A 22191-nucleotide genomic window follows, 5' to 3' on the forward strand; every position below is an offset into this window, starting at 1 on the left:
GTAAATAGCTTTCATTAGTCGAACTGTTTTACCCCGATTGGACGTTACGCTTCCAAACCCCTTATCCCTTCGAAAACACGAAATGTACTGCAAAAAATAGCCCAGAACCAGAAAGAATACCACCTAAAAGTTTGTTGATAAGCCCACACTTTAAGAAATGTAACGACTACTTACATTAATGATATAAATAGTATTTAAACATTTGATAATAAAACGTGGCTCAATTGAATCTCCAATTATAGGGCGCAGCCCCACAAGGCTTAAAAAACGCACATACGGTCTCAACAATTTGCGTTTGCACAAATACAAAATTCCAGCAATGCTGTGCGGATCTGATGACTCTTCTACTATAACAACATTGTTATCCTCTCCCTGAAAAATGAGTATTATATAAAATTGATCAACATTCTGTTTGTAAACAATTGTGGCTAATAACTGTCCAAATTTTCCTGTTAAAAATTTCTATATTATATTACATTTTAGACACAGGTTTAAGACCTAAAATATTAAAACATCGTTCCATAATCAGAGCGGCTGCCTCAGCTAGAAGAATTCTCCCGATATTAACTTTAATGACGTCCCCAGATGAATTCCTCTCGATACAGTAACAAGAATCATAAAATTCCGTAAACGTAGTGGCAATCTCGTAGACGTACTCGCACAAGTGATGCATACAAAGATCGTCAGTGATTTTAAGCAGAACGTCCGGAAATCGCAGCAACACTTTACCCAACTTCCACTCCTTTTCATGATCCAAAGATACTGGATTGGTAGCTGCCAATTCCCGAATTTTTTCAGGAGTAAAATTAGCATTCCTCGCAATCGATTTAATTCTGGTGAAAGCGTACAACAGGTATACGGCAGTGTTGCCTTTATCCTCCAACATTTTATCGAAGGAGAAGACGTATTCGTGATTGCGATTGTGGGAGAGGTCGGCGTACTTTATGCAGCCGTACGCCACTGATTCTTGCGCCTGTTTCAGTTCGTCCGGGCTCAACACTTTGTCGCGTTCTTTTTCTTTCAGTTTGTCCAGGCAACGATTCAGACCTTCATCGAGAAGGTCCAACAGCCTTACCGTGTCACCCGACCTGGTTTTAAATTTCTTCTTGTCCTCACCTAGAACCACTCCAAAACCCACGTGATCCACCCTAGAAGAAATTATCGGTAGTTATAAAATTATCAAACTTTTTCTTATAAAATGATTGGCAGAAGCAGTTACACTAAGTACCTGTGTATTTTAGGATTCAAAATTCCCGCTTTGCGGGCGCAAGCAAATATCGTCTGGAAATGAGTTGCTTGGCCCAAATCGGTCACGTAAATAATCCAATCAGCTTTTTCCTCATTAATGCGATACTTAATGGCAGCCATATCAGATGTATCATAAGTAAAACCACCGTCTGATTTCACTATTGTAAGAGGAATAGTACCAGTGTCACCTAGGTAAGAAGTTGTTATAACCTTATTGTAAAATGTCAAAATCAGATAAGTTCTGTTCAGTAACTTCTGAGTGTTGCGTCAGAAAAAAGTTCAAATTGTCACAATCCTCTAGAGTCATTTTGAAAGTCCCATTGACCTCTAAATGCTACTGAGAGAACTTTCTTAAAAGTGCCAGAGGGTTTTACAAGTGTCTTAAACCTTCCCATAACTGTTTTAAATTGCCAGAGGCCTATAGAACCATGTTGAAAGTGCCATTGATCTCTAAATGCTACTGAGAAGGCCTTTACAAGTGTTTTAAACCTTCCTAGAATTGTTTTAAATTGCCAAAGGCCTCTAGAACAGTTTTGAAAGTGTCAGAGACCTCTAAATACTACAGAACCTGCTAAAAAGTGCCAGAGCCCTCTACAAGTGTCTTAAACTTTCATGTAACTGTTTGAAATTGCCAGATTCCTCTATGGCCATGTTGAAAGTGCCAGGGACCTCTAAATGCTACTGAAAACTTTCTTAAAACGGCCAGAGGATTCTACAAGTGTTTTAAGGCATCTAGGACCATTTTTAATGTGCCAGAGACTTTTTTCTAGAAAGTGCCAAAGCCCTCTACAAGTTTAGTATCTTAAATCTTCCCATAACTGTTTTAAATTGCCAGAGGCCTATAGAACCATGTTGAAAGTGCCATTGATCTCTAAATGCTACTGAGAAAGCCTTTATAAGTGTTTTAAACCTTCCTAGAATTGTTTTAAATTGCCAAAGGCCTCTAGAACACTTTTGAAAGCGTCACGAGACCTTCCAGTCCTCTACAAGTGTCTTAAACCTTCCTGTAACTGTTTTAAATTGCCAGAGGCCTCTCTAGAACCATGTTGAAAGTCCCAGAGATCTCTGAATGCTACTGAGAACTTTCTTAAAACGGCCAGAGGGTTCTACAAGTGTTTTAAACATTCCTAGAATTGTTTTAAATTGCCAATAAGATCTCTAGAACTATTTTGAAAAAGTTGGAGAGCTCTACAAGTGTTCTAAACCTTCTAACAATAGTTTAATTGTTGTTATAGTACAAACATTGATTGATTGGTCATTTTAAGCACCATCATACGTTTTTTGCTTCTGATTGTGACCCAACAAAAAGTCACTGAACAGTATATACTAAAATTGATAACTTACCCCACATAATTTTCCTGCCATCATCCAGCTCGAGATACCCGGCATTCTGCAAATCTTCCACAATTTTCTCCATGCGGGTTTGATAAAATGACTCTCCTTTTTCAGTTAGCTTTATATCAAGCCGATCGTAGATTTTCTGGAATTCTACACCCCCCTAAATTAACTAGCCAGTCGCAACCACTCTAGAAATTATACCTTGCCTAGACACATCACATATCAACTTCCAGGCCTTGACATGGTCAGCATCAAACGACTGCAACTTAACCACGCTAGCGTAGGCCCTCTTTTTAAACTCCTCATCCTCGTCAAAGCGTTTTTTTGATTCCTTGTAAAAGGATTGCAGGTCACTAATTGGAGGAGACTTTACCAGGTAATCAGGGAATTTATCTTGCAGGTGAGTGATTAACATTCCAAATTGGGTGCCCCAATCACCCACATGGTTAATACGCAAAACGTCATGACCTACGTGATCACCATTAAGACACATTCAGGAGTTAAAATGGATCCAAATGGAAAGTCAAAGTAAACTAGAATACCACTCATCCCCAAACAATTCACTCCCTTCTAGAACTAACTTTAACTTGATTTTTATGCAATAAAAGTTTCTTTCTCCTTGTTTATGTCCCTACCAACTGATTAAATTTGTGTGGCCATCCTAATTTAATTTGGTTTTCCATTTAACTATATTGGCAAAATTAATAACTTTACCTAAATATTCTAATAGTCGACAAATACTGTCGCCAATGATTGTTGATCGTAAATGACCAACATGCATTTCCTTGGCAATATTTGGTGAAGAAAAGTCAACTAAAATCTTAAGTTTTTTCACAGAAAGGGGCTTGAAGCCTTCAGTAAAGATTTTAGACAGAGCCTCCAAAACATATTCCTTGTTCAAATAAATGTTGATAAATCCAGGTCCGGCCACCTCAAGTTTTGATATTAACTTATGAGGTTGGATATTTTCAATTATTTTGTTACTTATGTCTCTTGGTGGAATCTTTTTGCCTGTTAGAAAATGAAACTTAATTAACCACTCCCTCCAAATTGAAAAAAAGATAAAATCAGAAAAATTACATACAACCAACATGCAATTTAAAGTTTTAAAGTGTATTAACAATTTCAAGTATGTCAGATATAAAAAAAAAACACAACTGATGCAATTCATCAAAATGATTACTTACCAAGTTGTTTGTACAAATTAGCTATAGGCATTGCAGAATTACACTGATAATCTCCAAATTTTGGGTTTGCTCCTGATAATGCTATATCAATTGGAGGATCAGCCACATCAGGACATGCTAAACATATGGCAGTAGAAAAAATGTCATACAGTGTTTTTAGAATGCTGTTGGGGGCTCCAGTTTGAGTGCCAGAGTTTTTTGAAGACTCTGCCATAATTGCCTAAAAACATTTTAAAATTGAGTTTGCAGAACTGGAATTTAAAGCACTTAACATTACTCGATTCAATACTGCTAGGCGGTGCTTAAGCTTGGTGTTTTCGGTTGCAAGTTTAGTAACTTCAGGATCGACACTAGAGTCCACGGTGCCGTCTTTAATAACTGATTTCAAGTTTTCCAGCTCTTTAGATAAGCTTTTGATTTGATTTTCCTTGAAAAGAACCCAGATAATATTTAAAAATATATTTACAAAAGTATATTTGTCTTACCGCTTTCTCGGCTTCTTTAGTATACTTTTCGATAACACCGACTTCCATAATAAATAATAATTTTACTTTAAATTAAAAGCAAAAACTTTGTTGTTCCGGCGATACAACATTTAACTTATGCAACGTGCAGTGCAATTTTACAAAAATCAACAAGCAAAAGTTGGGTTAGGTTAGAATCGAGGAATTTAAAGAGGGTAATGAATGTAAACAAACCTCGTGGAGGACAAACAAAGCACCATTCCGGTTGTGGTTTTGTCACGGTTTATTGGCAAAGCAATTATTTTTAATGAAGTAATTACGTGTAAACTAGATGGTACTTACATTAGTAGTAACGTTTAAATACAATAATCAAAAAACACTTACATCTGCCGTGGTTGAAGATACCAAATGTTCGGAACTTCCATAATCCATTTCGTTGGGCAGTTCATCAAGTTGACTTTTACCATTTTCTTTTATGTCTTGCATGTTTACCTTAATCTATTTTGACAATTTCCGAACGTTAAATAATTAAAAAAGTAAACAAACAACTTGCCAACCACTAAGAAATAAATCATCATCGAAAAACCTGTTAACAAGGATGCATTTATTGAAATGTGTGCTGCTTTTTGGAGGTTGTTTATGCATTGTGGGAACGTAAATATGATAACCTCTAGCGACAATTTATCTCAAGTCACTTTTATCCACTGAGTGGAGTGGTAAATAGCTTATTAAAAAACGTACAAAACTACTTTTTGCACAAAAAAGCAAAATAATTATTTTATCCCAATCAACAAAAAATATAAAGTGTTTTATTTTTTGGTAAACCGTGTTTTTACTTTGGACTTGAGACCAAAGCCTGGTCGGATCAGTTTCTTCCTTTCTTCCCGATGTTTCTTATTCTTTTCCGCCATTCTGTTTTCGTGCTTCTTGGCCCGTAATGAAAACGTCATTTCTCTGCTTCCCATTGAGAGGTATTTAACTGAATGATCTTCTTTCTTGACACGATCTCCTAGTGCAGCTCTAAAAAATATTTTTGTTTTCAATAACATTGCTGTAAGTATCGGACACCATCTTTAGTATATTAAAACTAATTAGCTATACCTGCTGATTTTTCCGGTCAAAGAGTTCACTCCATCTTTTAGTTCATACATTTTAGGTTGGGTGACGGCCTGTTCCTTCTCCCTTTCTTCAGCCCTTTCCCGTTCTCGTTGCTCCCTTTGAATAGCCCTGTGCTGCTTCTTAACCTCCTTAGTCCATGTGTGCTCATCATCTGAGCTTTCCTCTTCCACTTCATCGTCCTCTGACTCTTCTGAGCTGTTCCTGCCCTCCAACTCACCTATTGGTTCAAATGCTGGGGATATTGTTTGCTTCAGCTTTGATTTGTCCACACGTGACAACACCGGATTGATCAGCCGAAACTCTTCGGCGTTCTTATCTACTTCAAAGTCAGGATTCTCGAAAAGCTTAGCAAAACGAGAGTCTTTGAGTAAAGTGTTTTTGTTCTTGCTGGACTGATTGTCCATTAGTTTAAGGGCTAAGTCCTTATTGACTTTAGGTAGCTTGTTTAGTTGTACCCTCGCCTCTCTGTCACGCTCGATTGTTTCTCTGATTTTCCGTTTGCGGTACTCGTCGAATTCAAATGGATCAGCCACTGTTTTGGCCTTCTTATAAAGCCGCACGTCTAAGAAATATCCGTGCATGTAAGCTCGTATTAGTTTAGTACCAATCAGATGATCCAAGCCTAACGCTTCTAGTTCTTGAGCGGTCACAAATTTGTAATCATCATATACAGTCTCCGCATTCGATTCCTCAAGCTCCTCAGTGAGAGAGTCAAGAAAACTAGCCCATTTTGGGGCTGGGCCCATGCTTGGTATGAAATATGTTTGAATTTTTGGGCTCTCATTAGCTAGGAAAAATAAGCCAGTTTTCGGGACTAGACAAAGATCATTAAATTCTGTAGAACCATCTATGGAAGTGTATAGTTTGCCCTGAAAATTACACGATATCAAACCACATCCGAAGAGTCAATCAAACTACATATGCAAACTTAACCGTTAAGTCATCCTACTTTATTTTGATTGATGTTTTTGAAGGGGAAACTTACGTTATTTTGTTCCCAAATTTTCAGCACTGAACTGTCAAGTGAATAAACGAGATCCTGCTGATAGTGAAATTCCACGTTTTTTATTGGTAAACCAGTCATGTGATCTTTGATAGTGAATGGTTTATCTGATCTAATATCATAGAGGAGAACTTGACCTGTTGCTGTGCCCACACCCATATGTACGGCACCATTGCATTTAAGAGCAGTTATTGATGGGAAATTTTGCAACCTGACAATAATTCAAATAATATAATTTAAAAAAATGTTATCAGTAGTATATGTATACATGTTTGACATTTTTTACTCTACAAACATTTAAAAGTTATTTTGACAAGACTGTATAGTGCACTGTTTTCTATTTCTTACAGTTGTCACATTTTTTTAACAGTGTTTTTAACAACAATATCAGTCAATATTGACTTTTTGCTAAACCTGTGAAAAATTGCTAAAAAATCAACAAAAACTGGACATTGGCAAAAAGGTATGCAACTCATTAAAAATCGAGATTAAGAAGGTCACATTTGTATCAGATCTGCGTCGATTAAAGACTTGCGGGTGAGACAGAGAGCGCCATAACCCGCAACTAATCACTTAGCAAAAGGAATGCATTTTAAAAACGTCAAACTCCCTGATATGTACAATACGGTTGCATTTCATTTGTTGGGGTTTTTGATTGGCAAGTTTAGTGCAAAACTAATGTATCTGTATCCTGTTCTAATCAAATGTCATTGAAACAGTGTGGCAATACACTGGTTTTGCACTAAACATGCCAATTGAAAACGCCATTAGTGTGACCTACTATAGTTCACTCCTAACTCATTTTCAAAGCTACTTTTAAAAAAATACATTTTACATAATTTGATTAACCTAAATCTCTAGTTAGATCTAGGAATTTACCATCTGGTATAATTGCCAAACATCTTATTAAAAAGACATTATAAAAACCAAAAAAACACTTTAAGTCCAAGTTAATAAAACAAACAATCTTAGTGCTAAAATAAATCAAGCAGACTTACTCTTTGTTCTCATTAACACAGGCGAATGCGCAATCCAGAATGCCTACACGCTCTTTTACTCTGGGGTCCCAAGCCTCAATCCGGCCCTCTTGTGTTCCACAGAATAATAGGTGATGTATAGGATTGACTTCACACTTGTTGATTGCTGAGGCCTGACTAGTGTAGGGTGTCATGAATTGGCCGCGTTCTAAATTCAATCTGTAAATGTCTGAGGATGTCCCCACAACAAATAAATCACAACTAGGAGGGTGATATTTCATGTCTCGACCGAATTTCGGAACGCGCAGCCTAAAGTATCTGCCGTAGGCTGCGTGAAACTCAATATATCGATCGCATTGTAAAAATACCAACTAAAACAAAAAAATATTTATTAAAGCCTTTAAGTGTAACTTCTAGATTGTAATTTTTGTTATAAAAGTTGTTTTAGATTTCTTTCATAATCTTGTTCTTGTGTGAGTTATTCTAATTTAATTATAACAATATACTTACTTTACTATAATCATCACTAAGTATTTCAAAGGTAACAGCTTCTGAATCAAAGCACCTATCAAATTTTAAAGATAAATTGTTCACATCAAAACATTTGATGCGTGGTTTGTAGATTCCAGTTGCCATTATGTAGTTCCCATCATTGGACACTCGTATGGTGGTACTAAGAGCTGGCATATCAAAGTCCTGAATAAGCTCAATTCTCCTTTTAATGTCCACATTTTTCTTTAGCAGTGCACGCCGTTTTCTTTCAGACAACCACTGAGAAATAACAATTAGAATAAAATCAAAAAAAAATATATAAATTTAAGACTAACCTCCGGTAAAGACCTTCCCGCACTTAAATTGTAGATTTTTACGTCGTTTGGTTCTGCCACTTGCATATTTGAGCCAAAAGAAAGACTTAATGTTTACTATACATATACAACAAATCGGTGGTACTGTACCATAGTACCATAAAGCAGCCAAGTTAATAAAATTGTGACCACGTTTAAAAACAAGCACAAACCTTCGTTTTTGTTTTCACGTTTGTTTTGAAGGAAAATTCTAAAGTAAGGTTAGGTTAGGTTAATATTGTCCGTTCGCCAGTGTTGCCATGTTGCCAACACAACTTTATTGGTCAACATGACAATGTTGGCGGCCCTGCAATGTGTCAGAGTGTCAGCTGACAGCTATCAGTATCAACTTTAACCAAAAAAGTTGAATTTGAATGAAAATAAACTAAAGTAAAATCAAAAGAAAATTGTTACATCATAAAAAAATAATGTCAAGAATAGCTTTATCGAAATTACCTAGTAAAGCTCCGTTGAGCCCAATCAAAACATTGGTTTCGGTGGCTAGATCAACATCCTCCAACTGGGTGCCCCAAGAGAAGGAAACCCACACAGGACAGGTGAATTGCAGGGCATAGGTTCAGTTAAAAATCAATAGTAAAAACCTTGACTCTCTCTTCCAGAAATGGCCTGTGAACGATTACAGATTATCCAGATTTGTAGGACGTCCCAAGCATGTCAATCCTAATTTTTCCATAAATCTAATTGCTGAAGTGCCACCCAAAGCTTGCAAAGATCGTGTGGTGTGGTGCGACGGCGGTAGTGGCCCTGAAGGCCACCCTAGAGTTTATATCAATCTGGTAAGTCTAGTTTTTGTTAAGTCAAAATTCATGGTGACCATTGCAAGAGGTTATCTTTTGATTAAAGATTAACTTGTAGAAAGCTGCCCAAAACAGGTAGTTTAGGGACTTGTTTAATAACAAGAATCATGAAGAAACTTTTACATAAACACTTAATATTACATGTTGGGGTGGAAAGTGTCTTACTTGTTAAGCCTCTCCTATATTTAACAACTAAAAAAATTATCTTTTCAGGATCCCCCAGGCAATCATTCCTGTGGTTATTGTGGGTTGAGATTCTACAAGGAAGACCATCACCATTAAATTTGTTGTTCTATTGTGTATAAAAGTAAAAGTAGTAATTATTAATTAGAAAAACTTGATGGTTGGTCTAATTATTTATTTAATAAAATTTTGTTGAAGGTTCTATCATAGAAAACATTATAAATCTAATTTACATGTCAATGGAACTATTTGAAGTCACGTTTTGATAGACATAGCTATTGGCTACATTCGTTTTCACGCTCCATGGAGCCAGCAGAGCTTTTTTGACGTCACAATGACGTAATTTGACAGTTGCTCAAATTATAGTTTTGTTAAATTACGTCATTGTGACGTCAAAAACGCTCTGCTCGCTACATGGAGCTTGAAAACGAATCCGGCCAATATGATAATTACTCCGCGATACGGCGTTTTGCATGGCACACTAGATATGTTTTGCTAAGCCGATTATAATTGGTTTACATAAAACAATAAAAAAAAACTCTAGAATAGTTTACTCCCTTATTTGACAAGTTACGTCAAAATATTATAGAAAACAAAGGATAGATCAGATTTCAAGCTATTCAAAAACCTCCCCACATGAATTGATTAATCACACGGTTTGGCCACAGAAGATTTTTAGACTGTGGTTTGGCCACTAGAGGGCGTCAAAGTTCCTTCACTATAAATGTTTCACTATTTCTATTTGTTAATAATCAGGTTTTGATAAAAAAAGGTGTGTACTATAGTAAATAAGTAATAAGTCGTACCATAATGCTTTTACCATCACAAATTCAATAATACTATAGATAAGACCACAACATACTATTTGTGATGCTATTTTATACTGTATAGGTAATGAGTTTCAACAGTAGTAATCAACAAAAAAGTAATTCAACAATACGCACTTGATAAATATTTTCATGGGTTTTAAAAACTAGGTCTAATTTCCAACAAGGTTTTCATAAGCTTTAAATAAGTTGGGGTATTTTTCGGGATTAGGAAACCTGTAGCTGCTCTTGGTTCATAATGTGACACCCTCATATCACTCACAAAAAACACAAATATGCAACTTTAACTTTTATATTTATTTATCCTTTTAGCACCTTAATGAACGATATTCAAATTTTAAATTTAAAATAGATGTCATTGTGACAACAACAATGACAATTAGTCGTTTTCTTTTGGATCTAAACGCGATATGATCCAAAGGTCACGTGGCTTGCGTACAATTTTGTAATCAGGGGGTCACGTGATTTTTAGAAAAAAATTAATTTGTTCTCTCCGGCGGCGATTTCTATCGAAATAGCTTTTGATCAAATGTCAAATTTTCTTATTTTCCTCATATTTATGATAGAGATTCAGATTTATGTTTTCTATGGGTTCTATCAGATTTTTAATTTTAGGACATAACAACTTTCAACTAAAACAAAATCCTTAACTATGACTACTGTAGCCCCATTTGAGTTGAAGCTCCATGTAGATCAAGAATTCAAAATTATGTAACTTTCAGACAAATGGGTCCAAGGAGTATAAAGACTATAATCCTAATCAAGAAAGTGTGTATTTCTTAAAAGTTAACTTACTCACTATTCACAAAAATGCAATAAAAAAAACGAATTAAACAAAATACACTAATTTAAAAAAAGTGTCATTCTTTTTTCTATACTGTAAAGGTTTCATGTTTCATCGTCCTTCAACTGTAAATAAACAAAAAAACTAGTGTTAATACCAAAAGTTACTAATGTAAAGGGGAAACACTTACTGTAAGAACTGAGATCGATTTCGTCCGGTAATTCAGTGATATTTACGTCAAATCGGTCCTGAACCTCATTCAGGATTTTGGCGTCACTTTCCTCAGACACAAACGTGATAGCCAGACCTTTAGTACCAAACCGTCCAGCTCGAGCCACCCTGTGCAAATAAGTGTCCGAATCGTCAGGCATGTCGTAATTAAATACAATATTGACACGTTCAATGTCCATTCCACGTCCAAACAAATTAGTCGCGACCAAAATTCTCTGTAACCAAAAAACAGTACTTTTACCAAAGGTCTTTGACTTGAAAGTGACAAGCTGGAATTAGTTATTAAATCAGAGAGATTCCCATCTACGTAAATAATCACATATGCTTATATCATATGTCCCTACGTTCTTGTCATCATTAAAAAAAAAACACCATAAACGCAATCACTAAAAAGTGACTGATACCCACCTTTTGGAAGTCCTTAAATTGTTCGTATCTGGACAGTCTTTCTTTCTGGTCCATACCTCTGTGAATGCCAATAGCCGGGAAGTTTTGCTCAGTTAGAAGTTGTGCCAAAGCGACGCACCGTTGTATAGATTTAACAAAAATTACCACCTAAAAAGCATAAATCTATGGTAATTATCACAATCACGCGCATCTACATCATAAAGCTGTAAGAAGAAAAGTCAGTGAGAGAGTTCAAAATGATATATAATCATAAAAATCATAGCATTGTTTCATCATGTTTTTGTGTAATTTATCTTGTTTATCATTCACAAAGTCGAAAATTCTATCAATAACTTACAACCATCATACACTAACCTGATTGAATTCCAAAACATCCAAGAGTTCAAACAATTTTTTGTTTTTCTCATTTTCCTTCAGTTTAACGTAATGCTGCTGCAATCCGTGCAACGTCAATTTGGCCTCATCATCCACATACACTTCCATTGGCTAAAAATTATATTAAAACCTGACCCCACTACAGAACATTAAGCAAATTGCTGATTAGTTGTAGCTTAGTCAATCTTGAAAATTTAACACATTAGTAGTTGCAAAGATGAATTTTTTTTTTTTTTTCTGAATTATCAAAAAAAAAACCTTAAAGTGTTAGATTTTCAAGTCAAGGCAAAATCCAGGACCACGAAAAAGACGTTAAAGGTCCCTCAAAGTGATTGTAACTGAAGTCTGGCATCATACATTGAACACAGACCTTAAACGCCTTTAAAGTTTAAAGAACAAGGGAGAATTTAAAAAAAATAAGAGAACGCTGTGATACCAACAGAAACCGAGCATTCAAGTGAAGTCCATTCTCAGCTCCACATCTAATGCTTGTCACTGAGAGTTCCATCTGGTATTACTTTACAAAATATCTCAGTGTGGTAGCTCATATAGACACAGCTTCGCTCCCTCCAAAAAAGCTCTCCATCTTCTTTGTTTTTTTAATGTTTGGCATAACCCTACTCGTTGGGCTACAGTACTCTAACCTCCATGACGTAACTTTAATTTTGATGTACTGTAGCGCGGCCGAAAACGTTCATAATGCGTCCCAATACAACCCCCCAACCACCCACATAACGACACAATTTTGTTGTACTGTAGCACGGCCAAAAAGTCCCGAAATACATCAGTTACTCCCCAAGTGATTGTTTAACCTCCCAATTCAAGAACCTACTCGTTGGGCTACAGTACACTAACCTATCCCCCTCCCTCCTTGGATTTTATTTGACGACAACTGGTCCCTCAATACAGGAAAATAATAATGGTCAATTACATCTTGCATGAACTTCTTGCAGACTGGCCGGATGTCTTTACTCAGTGTGGCGCTGAACATCATTACTTGTTTGCCGTGTGGTGTGTTTCTGTAAATTTCCTGCACGTCACGCCTCATGTCTGCAATCAAAAAATATCTTTGTCTTAGCAAAGACAAACTATTGTAATTTCTTAACTTTAAGCAAAGTAATTATCAGAGAGATTCCCATCTACGTAAATAATCACATATGTTTATATCATATGTCCCTACGTTCTTATCATCATGTATTTCGGTAGATTAAGTATAATATATTTTTAAATTTGAGTAGGCAGGTCAGAGAAATTGATGCAGGAAACTACTTGTATAATTTAATGTTTGTTATATTTACAGATTGCACAGAATTTAGACTGTAATCTGTTCAGTGACTTGACTGTTGCCTCACAATCACCAGCAAAAAAACGTATGTGATTAAAAATGTGAGTTAGATTGATTGTCAATATGATTATACTTTTAGGTTATAACTGAAGGCAGGGGCATGACCAACCAATCATATATAACAAAACAATTAACAATTTTTAGAAGGTTTAAAACAACTGTAAAAGTCTCTGGCGGCAATTTTTAAAAAGATTTTAATAGCATTTAGAAGTTTATGGAACTTTCAAAATGGTCCTAGAGACCTCTGGAAATTTTAAACAGTTATGGAAAGGTTTAAGACACTTATAGAAGATTTGGGCACTCTTTAGAAGGTTCTCAGGAACATTCAGAAGTCTCTGACAGTTTGAAAATGGTTCTAGATGCCTCTGGCAATTTAAAACAGTTATGGGAAGGTTTAAGACACTTGTAGAGAGCTCTGGCTCAGTCAAAATGGTCCTAGAGACCTGTGGCAACTTCAAACAATTTTTTGTTCCTTTTCACTATACCTAAATGGCATTTTGGATACAAAATTGCTCTATTTAAGATGACTCACACTGTTTAGTTACAAAACTGATTAAAACTATGCAGTGTGAGTTCTGTTGGGCAACAATTTTAGACACTCAACAATTCAACACTGAAAATACTCTCCTAATATGGCAAGCCTGCATATTTTTAATTTTTATAGTAAATTTGTCAGGAAAATAGTACCTTTTGTACTACTCATAAGCAAAGAGCTAGAATACCTACATAAAGAGTTTACAATACCCTTGAAACCTTGACAAAATTTGCTGCCATAAAATCTGTAGAATCTTACCTGTATCCAAACAAAAATAAATGATAATTATGCTATTTGAACTTACCTAATAATTCCAACATTTTGTCACACTCATCCAAAACAAAATGTTTCAGATGCTTCAAATTTAACTTCTTTGATTTGACCAATGCTAATATACGACCAGGTGTCCCAACAACAATATGTGGACAATTGTTCTTCAGCACCTCCTCATCTTTTTGGATAGGCAAGCCGCCAAAAAACACCCCAACCTTGATGTTTGGCATATATTTGCTGAACCGTTCGTACTCTTTGCTGATTTGAAAGGCGAGTTCTCTAGTGTGACACATGACCAATACATAAACAACATTTTCAGTGGGATCCAGTTGTTGCAAAGTGGCCAGTACAAACACGGCCGTTTTGCCCATACCAGATTTGGCTTGACACAGGATGTCCATGCCAAGCACTGCTTGTGGAATGCATTCGTGTTGGACTAAGAAATTCAGGAGTATGTTAGTTTAGCACGTGGTGTCTTGCCGGTTTATTTTACCTTCTGATGGATGCTCAAAACCGCAATCAACAATAGCTCTTAAAATTTCTGGTTTAAGAAGGAAGTCCCTAAAACCGGAGCTGTGGATTGATACATAGGTACCCTTAACGGCTTTTTTGGCATCGGTTCCGGCCTCATTTGCAGTCTGCTCAGTTTGTTCGTCATCTTCGTAGTCTAAAAGATCTTCCGCGTCGGCCATGTTTACGTGTACTAATTAACTGAAATTAGTTAATATAAATAATTTGATTTACATGGATAATTAGGAAAAAATTAGCGCTGTTCAAATTTTCACTGATTAGGCCGATTAGGCGGCAAGCGTCATAAGATGGCGGCCACGGCCACGGCGTTAGAAACTTTTGGACATTTTTTTTTAAGGTAAAGCCGAAAATATAACCGCAAACATGTTTAACTCTTGCCATTTAATCACACAAATAATTGTAACTAATTGAACACCTAAGGATTACAAAAATAAAAACAGTAATTACTCACTTTTAGGGGACAGCAAAACTGGAATCACAAATTAAATGACCTGTACTGTACACAACACGACAAACCGACAAACTGTGTAAGTGTGTAAAATAAAAAAACACACCGAACACACAGAAATGAATGACATTGACATGACAGAGACAGTTTGGTCGATGAGTACTGACTAAAAAATGATATTTGACAGAGACCTACGAGGGAATGAGGCAAGGATCAAAACGCGGGAACCTATGACCTATGAGAGAACGAGGGCCGTATTTTTAGGAGCCCGTATGAACATCTTTGTATTAATATGAGAATGGTGAATCGCGGATTGCGTGAAAAACGAGTTAGGATAGGAACTGGGAACGTGTTGCCCGAGTTTAGTTCCAAATGGCGCTACGATCTTAACTTGAAACGCCATGACCATAGATACATACCATCACATGACCACGGCCCACGGCATTCCACCAGCAACGCCTAGCAAATTTCTTGATTGGTCAAAAAATCAAAAAAAAAAAGCTGCTCAAGGAAGGCTTCTTTTTTGACTTGACACAACCGAATGACAAAATTGACATTAACAAATGACACTTGTTGAGCTATTTGACGTTTTACTGATTGTGTCGTGTCTTGTCACTGTCACGTTTGTATTTTCTTCAAATGTTGATTTTTATTATTTGATTATGAATAATCAGGAATAATAGTACCAGTCTAGTATTATGATTATGACTAATTTATTGAACTAATTAATTCCAGCACCGTTACATTAAAAGTTCAACTGAATGTATCAGTTCATGTAAGATTTACGAGTCTTTACCAATGTTTGTGTTCCATTAACAAAGTGTTTATTTGTTAGTTAATTTTAATTTAACTGAAGTGAAATTGGTCAGATAGCATGAGAATGTTGACTCCATATTAATTGATATTTTCGTGTTTGTATTTATCCAGGAAATTAATTTGATTTAGAAGTTACAATGGTTGTTAAAATTGAATTGCAAGATTGTCTTCGAGACTCACCCAAGTTTAGGTAAGAGTTTTTTAAACTATTTTTATGTCAGAACAGGATTTAGAAAGATTTTTTTCAATAGTTTTGTGGGGCTTTCCTACTAAATACATGATTTAATTCACATGTGATCATTTTAAAGAACAACTATTTCATTATTAAGTTAAATAAACAAATTGGCAAGGTAATTTACTCACCTTATACTTAAATAGATCACTCCACGGGTCTTGTGAAGAATAGCTAACCACGAATTTTGAGTCAATTTTTTTTTTTTGGGTTGGGTTACGTCCTATATAGTACAGATAAAAAAGAAAAAATGCGAACGATCCACAATTTTTGTCACAAAATCGTTCAAAAAATCCATGATTTTACAAGCATTTTGTGGAATTTGATCAGCTGATTTGGAAAGTTCGTCTGCGCTGTTGCCAAATCGCACGCGTAGTCTGAAATCAAATATTACATCATTCTTAAAAATTGTAGAAGTGTTTTGAAAAAAGAATGAATATGAGAATATGTGAACCTATGCTAACCTAGTGGCCGATCACATAGAGTAATCAAAAACATGGTTATGCTGTAATGGTTATTTTTTAAATATTATTAAAAAAAAATGCTTAGGTGAACCTATGCTAACCAAGTGACTGATCACTTAGATGGCAACAGCGGACAAAGCATCTCGTCGTAGTAAATTCATGGTTAGTTATTGTTCACAAGACCCCACTCCACTTTCCTTGCAGCCATTGCCATTCAATTAAATTTTTGAATGCACCATAAACATGAGTATTTCTACAATAATATTGTCTCTAAATAAAATAGAGAATCATTTTGAGGATGCATATTTTTTTAAATGCCCCATTACAAAGTAGTTCCTTAGATAACAATTGCAAACTCCACATTAGTAATGAATAAAACTTTTGTTTGCACATCCCACCAGTTAGTGATAATCAACTGGCATTTTAATAATTACATGACTCAATATCATTGTATTTGTGTGATTAGATAGGTGGAACAGATTCCAGATTTAACAAACTTTGCTGTATATGAGAGTGTAGTAGTTTATATGGGTGGTTATGCATAAAACACTGAAGTAAGTAATTATGTGTACAGGGTGATTGATTGAAGTTTGACAACCTTCTTTTGAACAAAAAACCAAGATGTTTTATTTTATATTTTGCTGCATCCAAGTTTAGGACACTTTAAACACACAACAAACATGTGTGTTTAATCCATGAACTAAATTCTTTAGATTAATTTGGAAATTGTTTGAACTGCATTGGATTTTGATAAGTAAAACCATCACCAGGTGATAGTGTCTACAGGGTAATTACAGTAATATACAACACACAATGCACTACAATTTACAGGGCTTTATAACTGTTCAGTGTCAATATTTAATTTGATGAATACTTGCACATTCTTAATACACTGCAAACTTATCAAAATGTATTTTGTTTGCAGGCTTATGCTGGAGCAGGAAGAGCAAAGCATTGACCAGTTGGAGCAAAAGCTAGAAAAAATCTTAAAAATATGCACTAGCATGATTGAAACTGGGAAAACCTATGTTGGGCAGCAAAGGTTTGAAAAACCTCTTTATGAAAAGTTAGTTTGTCTTTGAAATGAATTTTTCCAATTACAGTTTGTTTGCCAATAGTCTTTGGGACCTAAGTGCTTCTTTTAGAGAAGACCCCGAAGTGCTAAGTGCTTTAAACAAGCTAATACACAGCCTGCAAGAGATGAACAAGTTTCACACCACTTTGTTAGATCAAGTTTCTAGAATATTTTTAAAAAATATTTCCTCATTTATTAAAAAGTAAATTATTGTGTGTTTCCAAAGCAATGTGCACTATCATAACTTTTTTCAGAGACATAAAGGCAGTAAGGGACTTTAAAACTCATTTTGAAGATATATCAAAGGAGTATGATAATGTTTTAGTGAGGAACTCACAAGTGCCTCGAAGTAAACCTTTAGAGGTGGAGGAGGTGCAAAACATTTTGGTTGCTATAAAGTCTTGTTTTGGGCATCAAACTTTAAACTATGTCAATAGTATTTATGTGCTGCAAAGTAAAAAAAGACATGAAGTATTAAGCACAGTAAGTGTACCTTTTCCACTTACAAAAAACGGAATTAAAGTAAACCTTTCAGCTTTTATCTTACATGCATGCCTGTACAGCTTACTACCATCAAGGGGAGGATTTATGCCATGACTTGCAACCTTTCTTTAAGTCTTTAGCAAATGAGGTTTGTTGTTAATTAATTTTTGAAGCAGAGTTTCTGAGGGACATTGTTATAGATAGCTAATATGCGAGATGAGACTCGCAGAATCGAAAAAAAAGTTGAAGACTCTCATAAGCTAGTTTCTAATTCAGAATTTAGTATAACAACCAATCAGGATAATGCGTCTCCTAAACTGGAAGGTTATCTTTTTAAACGCACTTCCAACGCTTTTAAAACTTGGAATCGCCGTTGGTTTTATTTGTACGACAACAAATTGGTATACAGGTAAGTGGAAGAAAACTGAAAGTGTCATGTTTTCTCCAAGTTGATTGTATAGAAGAAGATCCGGAGATGAATCTGAAACGGTAATGGAAGACGACTTGAGAATTTGCACTATAAAACCGGTCACTGAAGGAGAGCGTCGATTTTGTTTTGAAATTGTGTCACCTTCAAAGTAAGTAATATTGTTGGAAGTTAATGGTAATATGGATTGAGTGATTTTTTTTAGAAGTCACATATTACAAGCAGATTCAGAGGAAATGTACCAGGTTTGGATTGAGGCGCTTCAGAAGGCTATCGGGAATGCAATACAAACGGTGCAGGGCACCTCGGATCAAAGCGGAAGTACCGATAACCAAAATAGTTGTTTTCGCGCTGTTGAGAATTCTCATTTATCCAGGGTGGACAACAAAAATAAGTCACAGAAAAAAAAGTGAGTCTTGGTTGATGTTAATTTTGCGAAATGCAGAGGTTTTTTCATTTGGTAATTCAACTTTCTAATAGTTTGAATTTGTGTATTTGCTTTGAGAAACACAAACATTTTAGCTAAGGAATGGCTATCTTGGTTTTTTCTGTTTTATGTCCTAAATTCTTATATCAAGACTTTTTATAGACTATTTCCAGAAGTAAAAAGTAGCTTTAAAAACTTTCCTCTGGGTCCATTTTGAAAGGCTTCTAAATGCTACTGAGAAGCCTCTAAAAAAGTGTCTTAAACCTTCCTAGAACTGTTTTAAGTTGCCAGAGGCCTCTATAATTATTTTGAAAGTATCATAGTTCTTAAAATGCTACTGACAACCTTCTAAAAAGTGTCAGAGGCCTCTTGGACCATTTTGAAAGTGCCAGTGATCTATAAGTGCTACTGAAAACCTTCTAAAAAGTGCCAGAGTCCTCTACAAGTGCCTTACACCTTCTCATGTATGTTTTAAATTGCCAGAGGCCTTTAGGATCATTTTGAAAGTCTCATAGTTCTTAAAACGCTACGGAAAATCTTTTAAAAAGTGCCAGAGACCTCTAGGACCAAGTGCCAGAGCTCTAGATACTACTGAAAACCTTCTAGAAATTGCCAGGGGGCTCTACTAGTGTTCTAAACCTTGTAAGGATAGTTTAACATTGCCAGAGGCTCCTAAATACAACTAAAAACCGTCTAAAAGTTGCCTGAGGCCTATAGAAGTGTTGTAAACCTTCTAAGAATTGTTTAATTGTTGGTATATAAATATTGATTGGTTTGTCATGTACTATATAATTTATTGTAGCTTCTGCCAAAGTTATAACCTAAAACTATAATCATTTTGGCAATCAATCCATATCACAGTAAATCACCGACATGCGTATTTTGCTAGGGACTGGGATGCAACAGTCAAAAGTCACTTAGTGAGACAGAATGAGATTTGTGTGCTTATTTGTCCAGTGACATTAGTTGTCAAATAGGTTGTTATTTGATTAATGCTGCCAACTTAGTGATAATAAGTGACTCCAGTAAAACGCTTATGTTTTGTTTCTGATACTACCTCTTTAACTATTATTTATTACATTTTGTTTTTAGAATGTTGGAAAAAATCCTCAGGCAGCCAGGTAACAACTGTTGCGCTGACTGTAAAAGCCCGAATCCGCATTGGGCCAGCATAAATCTCGGTATCTTACTGTGCATTGGTAAGCAAACTGATTTATTAAGGTTTCTAGGTTAAAGGGCAACAAAAACAGTTTAGCGCGGATATTGTAAATAGGAAAATGTGGTTGGTGACTTTATCAGCAACAAACGCCGAAAATCAAACAAAATTATGAAAAGTTTCAGCTGCAAAAATTGGCAAGGTTACCAAACTGCAAAAAAATTAAGACTTTTTCTAATTAGATCCTTATTCAGTGACCCCTCAAAACTTCAAAAATCTCCCAAAAATCTTTTATGATTGACAAAAATCTCTAAAATTGTTTTGGAGATGTCAGAGGATTTATTTAGAATACTCTGTAGTCGTTTGATTACCATTAGAACTTTTCCACAAATCTAGTTCTTAAACCTTTCAAGAATTTTTTTTCAAGTTTGTCAAGTTTGACAGAAATACAGCAATGACACATACGTTTATGATAGTTTGTTTTAAAGTTTCTGACTGATGCGTTTCTGGTGAAGCCAATAAACAAAACGTGTGGTTGGCTCGGTTATCCTTTCTGCTGGCTCGGTTATTCTTTATCCTCTTTCTGCTTTATTTTCTCTTTTTAAATTCTAATTATTACGCTTTTTTCCAGAATGTTCTGGCGTACACCGAAGTTTAGGAGTGCATTACAGCAAGGTACGATCTCTAACTTTGGACGACTGGGAACCGGAAGTAATTAAAGTTATGGCAGAACTGGGAAACGACACTGTCAATCAAATCTACGAGTACGACGTGCCTAAGGAAGCTCGAAGAGCTTCCGAATATTGTACGGGGTAAATAAATACATCCCTTGTCTAACCTACTTAACTAAAAAACTTTTTCTCTAATAAACACAGGACAGTTAGAGAAGAATGGATCAGATCAAAATACGTGGAAAAAAAGTTTATCAGAAAACTACCGGACATTAAAAGGGAATTGCTGGATGGTGCCGCAAATTTCTCTGATATAAACGTACCAACCCGAATTCGAAAGTGGACTGTAAAAAAAGTAAAGCGAACGTCCTCGCACCGATCAAATATCTCGGACAGCAGTAAACTAGCAGATGATAGCGGCGACTCGTTGAGTATACAGGAAGACTCGACCTCTGAAGAAGATGTTTCTAGTGACGTTCCCACAAGTCGAGTTTGGGTGTTTGGAAGCGATTTAACAGTGAAACCTGGTAAAGGCGCAGCCGCAGCTAGTACGGAAGAGAGTGGAGGAGAAGATGCCAGCAATGTTGGTAAGTCAACTTTTGCAGCAAATTATACTAATGACTTGAATAACAAAACTTTATCCAGGTGAACAAGATCTGGCGAATTTACATTCCAACCTTTTACTGTATATTGCCTCAGCAGCTGATAATCTACCTGTAATGTGTCAAGCTATGGCTTTGGGAGCAGATAAAAATTGGCCAAACCCAGATGATCGAAACCGACATCCGTTACATGCTGCCGTCCTTACAGTAAGTATTTTTTTACAGTGTGAGTTTTAAATTACTTAGCTTTGATGGTGTTACATTTATCTAACAAAATCTTATAAACAAATTATCCTGTTATTAGGGTTCAGTAATACCTTGCGCTTATCTTTTATTAAATGGCGCCAAAGTGAACGTCCAAGATCAAAACGGCAGGACACCATTACACTTGGCAACAAAGGAAGGACACACAACGCAAGTGTGTTTGTTTTTAAAGTACAGAGCGAACCAGCATATTGAGGATGAAGAGGGCAAAGTGCCATTGTCGATGGCCGAACAGAAAGAACACGCTGATATAGTCACACTGTAAGTGTTAATAACTTTTAAAAACTGTGTTACTAATGGTAATGTTGATCAGATTACGGTTGGAAAGACTAAACGAAGAGATGAAAGATACAGAGTCGGGGATTACGGGAGATGACATGTTTTATGATGTGGTCAGGGATTTTTCCAGGCTGTCTTTTTCCAATACTGAACTGCCACATAAAAATAGCGAATAATATGTTAGTATTATGAATAGTGTTATATTTTATACAACGAAAATAAGTAACTTATACGTTGTATATTGTTTACTAAGCCTTATAGATATGTGATTAATTGTGTTTTTTTATTCTACCATTAATTGTTACGCAATATAGTTTTAAAGCCTATTAATAAATTTTTTCTACAATACTCATAAA

The 22191-nt window shown here is 35.7% G+C and overlaps 5 protein-coding genes across 8 annotated transcripts; 2 read left to right on the plus strand and 3 right to left on the minus strand.

Moving 5' to 3' along the window:
- Positions 1-444: 444 nt before the first annotated feature.
- Positions 445-4835, minus strand: ArgRS (arginine--tRNA ligase-like protein). Of its 2 annotated transcripts, none has more exons than XM_081972271.1 (8): positions 4622-4835; positions 4051-4200; positions 3774-3993; positions 3301-3597; positions 2788-3054; positions 2593-2736; positions 1229-1436; positions 445-1148 (listed from the first exon to the last, which is right to left on the minus strand). In XM_081972271.1, exons 1-8 carry the CDS (start codon positions 4721-4723, stop codon positions 473-475), a joined length of 2064 nt encoding a protein of 687 aa, XP_081828397.1. In that variant the 5' UTR covers positions 4724-4835; the 3' UTR covers positions 445-472. The 2 variants fall into 2 exon arrangements, with proteins under 2 accessions (XP_081828397.1, XP_081828400.1); XM_081972274.1 differs by having other exon boundaries at positions 4259-4835.
- Positions 4836-4982: 147 nt separating this feature from the next.
- l(2)34Fd (nucleolar protein 10 lethal (2) 34Fd) lies at positions 4983-8454 on the minus strand. Its single transcript, XM_081972275.1, has 6 exons — positions 8164-8454; positions 7847-8107; positions 7358-7707; positions 6342-6570; positions 5339-6225; positions 4983-5257 (listed from the first exon to the last, which is right to left on the minus strand). Exons 1-6 carry the CDS (start codon positions 8227-8229, stop codon positions 5047-5049), a joined length of 2004 nt encoding a protein of 667 aa, XP_081828401.1. The 5' UTR covers positions 8230-8454; the 3' UTR covers positions 4983-5046.
- A 52-nt stretch (positions 8455-8506) lies between these two features.
- On the plus strand, positions 8507-9384 carry ND-13A (NADH dehydrogenase (ubiquinone) 13 kDa A subunit). Its single transcript, XM_081972330.1, has 3 exons — positions 8507-8738; positions 8802-8978; positions 9213-9384. Exons 1-3 carry the CDS (start codon positions 8610-8612, stop codon positions 9279-9281), a joined length of 375 nt encoding a protein of 124 aa, XP_081828456.1. The 5' UTR covers positions 8507-8609; the 3' UTR covers positions 9282-9384.
- A 1379-nt stretch (positions 9385-10763) lies between these two features.
- Hel25E (ATP-dependent RNA helicase 25E) lies at positions 10764-15106 on the minus strand. The gene is made up of 8 exons (XM_081972290.1): positions 14943-15106; positions 14454-14671; positions 13992-14396; positions 12739-12857; positions 11787-11918; positions 11433-11579; positions 10984-11239; positions 10764-10918 (listed from the first exon to the last, which is right to left on the minus strand). Exons 2-8 carry the CDS (start codon positions 14650-14652, stop codon positions 10905-10907), a joined length of 1272 nt encoding a protein of 423 aa, XP_081828416.1. The 5' UTR covers positions 14653-14671; positions 14943-15106; the 3' UTR covers positions 10764-10904.
- A 465-nt stretch (positions 15107-15571) lies between these two features.
- CenB1A (Centaurin beta 1A) lies at positions 15572-22183 on the plus strand. 3 transcript variants are annotated; one of them, XM_081972264.1, is made up of 14 exons: positions 15572-15945; positions 17377-17493; positions 17555-17728; positions 17781-18009; positions 18062-18157; positions 18210-18418; positions 18471-18587; positions 18642-18845; positions 19956-20062; positions 20651-20831; positions 20895-21277; positions 21336-21499; positions 21597-21817; positions 21870-22183. In XM_081972264.1, exons 1-14 carry the CDS (start codon positions 15893-15895, stop codon positions 22009-22011), a joined length of 2397 nt encoding a protein of 798 aa, XP_081828390.1. In that variant the 5' UTR covers positions 15572-15892; the 3' UTR covers positions 22012-22183. The 3 variants fall into 3 exon arrangements, with proteins under 3 accessions (XP_081828390.1, XP_081828392.1, XP_081828391.1); XM_081972266.1 differs by having other exon boundaries at positions 15674-15714; XM_081972265.1 differs by lacking the exon at positions 15572-15945 and adding an exon at positions 16887-17005.
- The last annotated feature ends 8 nt before the right edge of the window (positions 22184-22191 follow it).

The sequence above is a fragment of the Ips typographus genome, linkage group LG2 (assembly GCF_016097725.1).
Source record: "Ips typographus isolate SLU linkage group LG2, UJ_Ityp_2.0, whole genome shotgun sequence".
NCBI classification, from domain to species: Eukaryota; Metazoa; Arthropoda; class Insecta; order Coleoptera; family Curculionidae; genus Ips; species Ips typographus.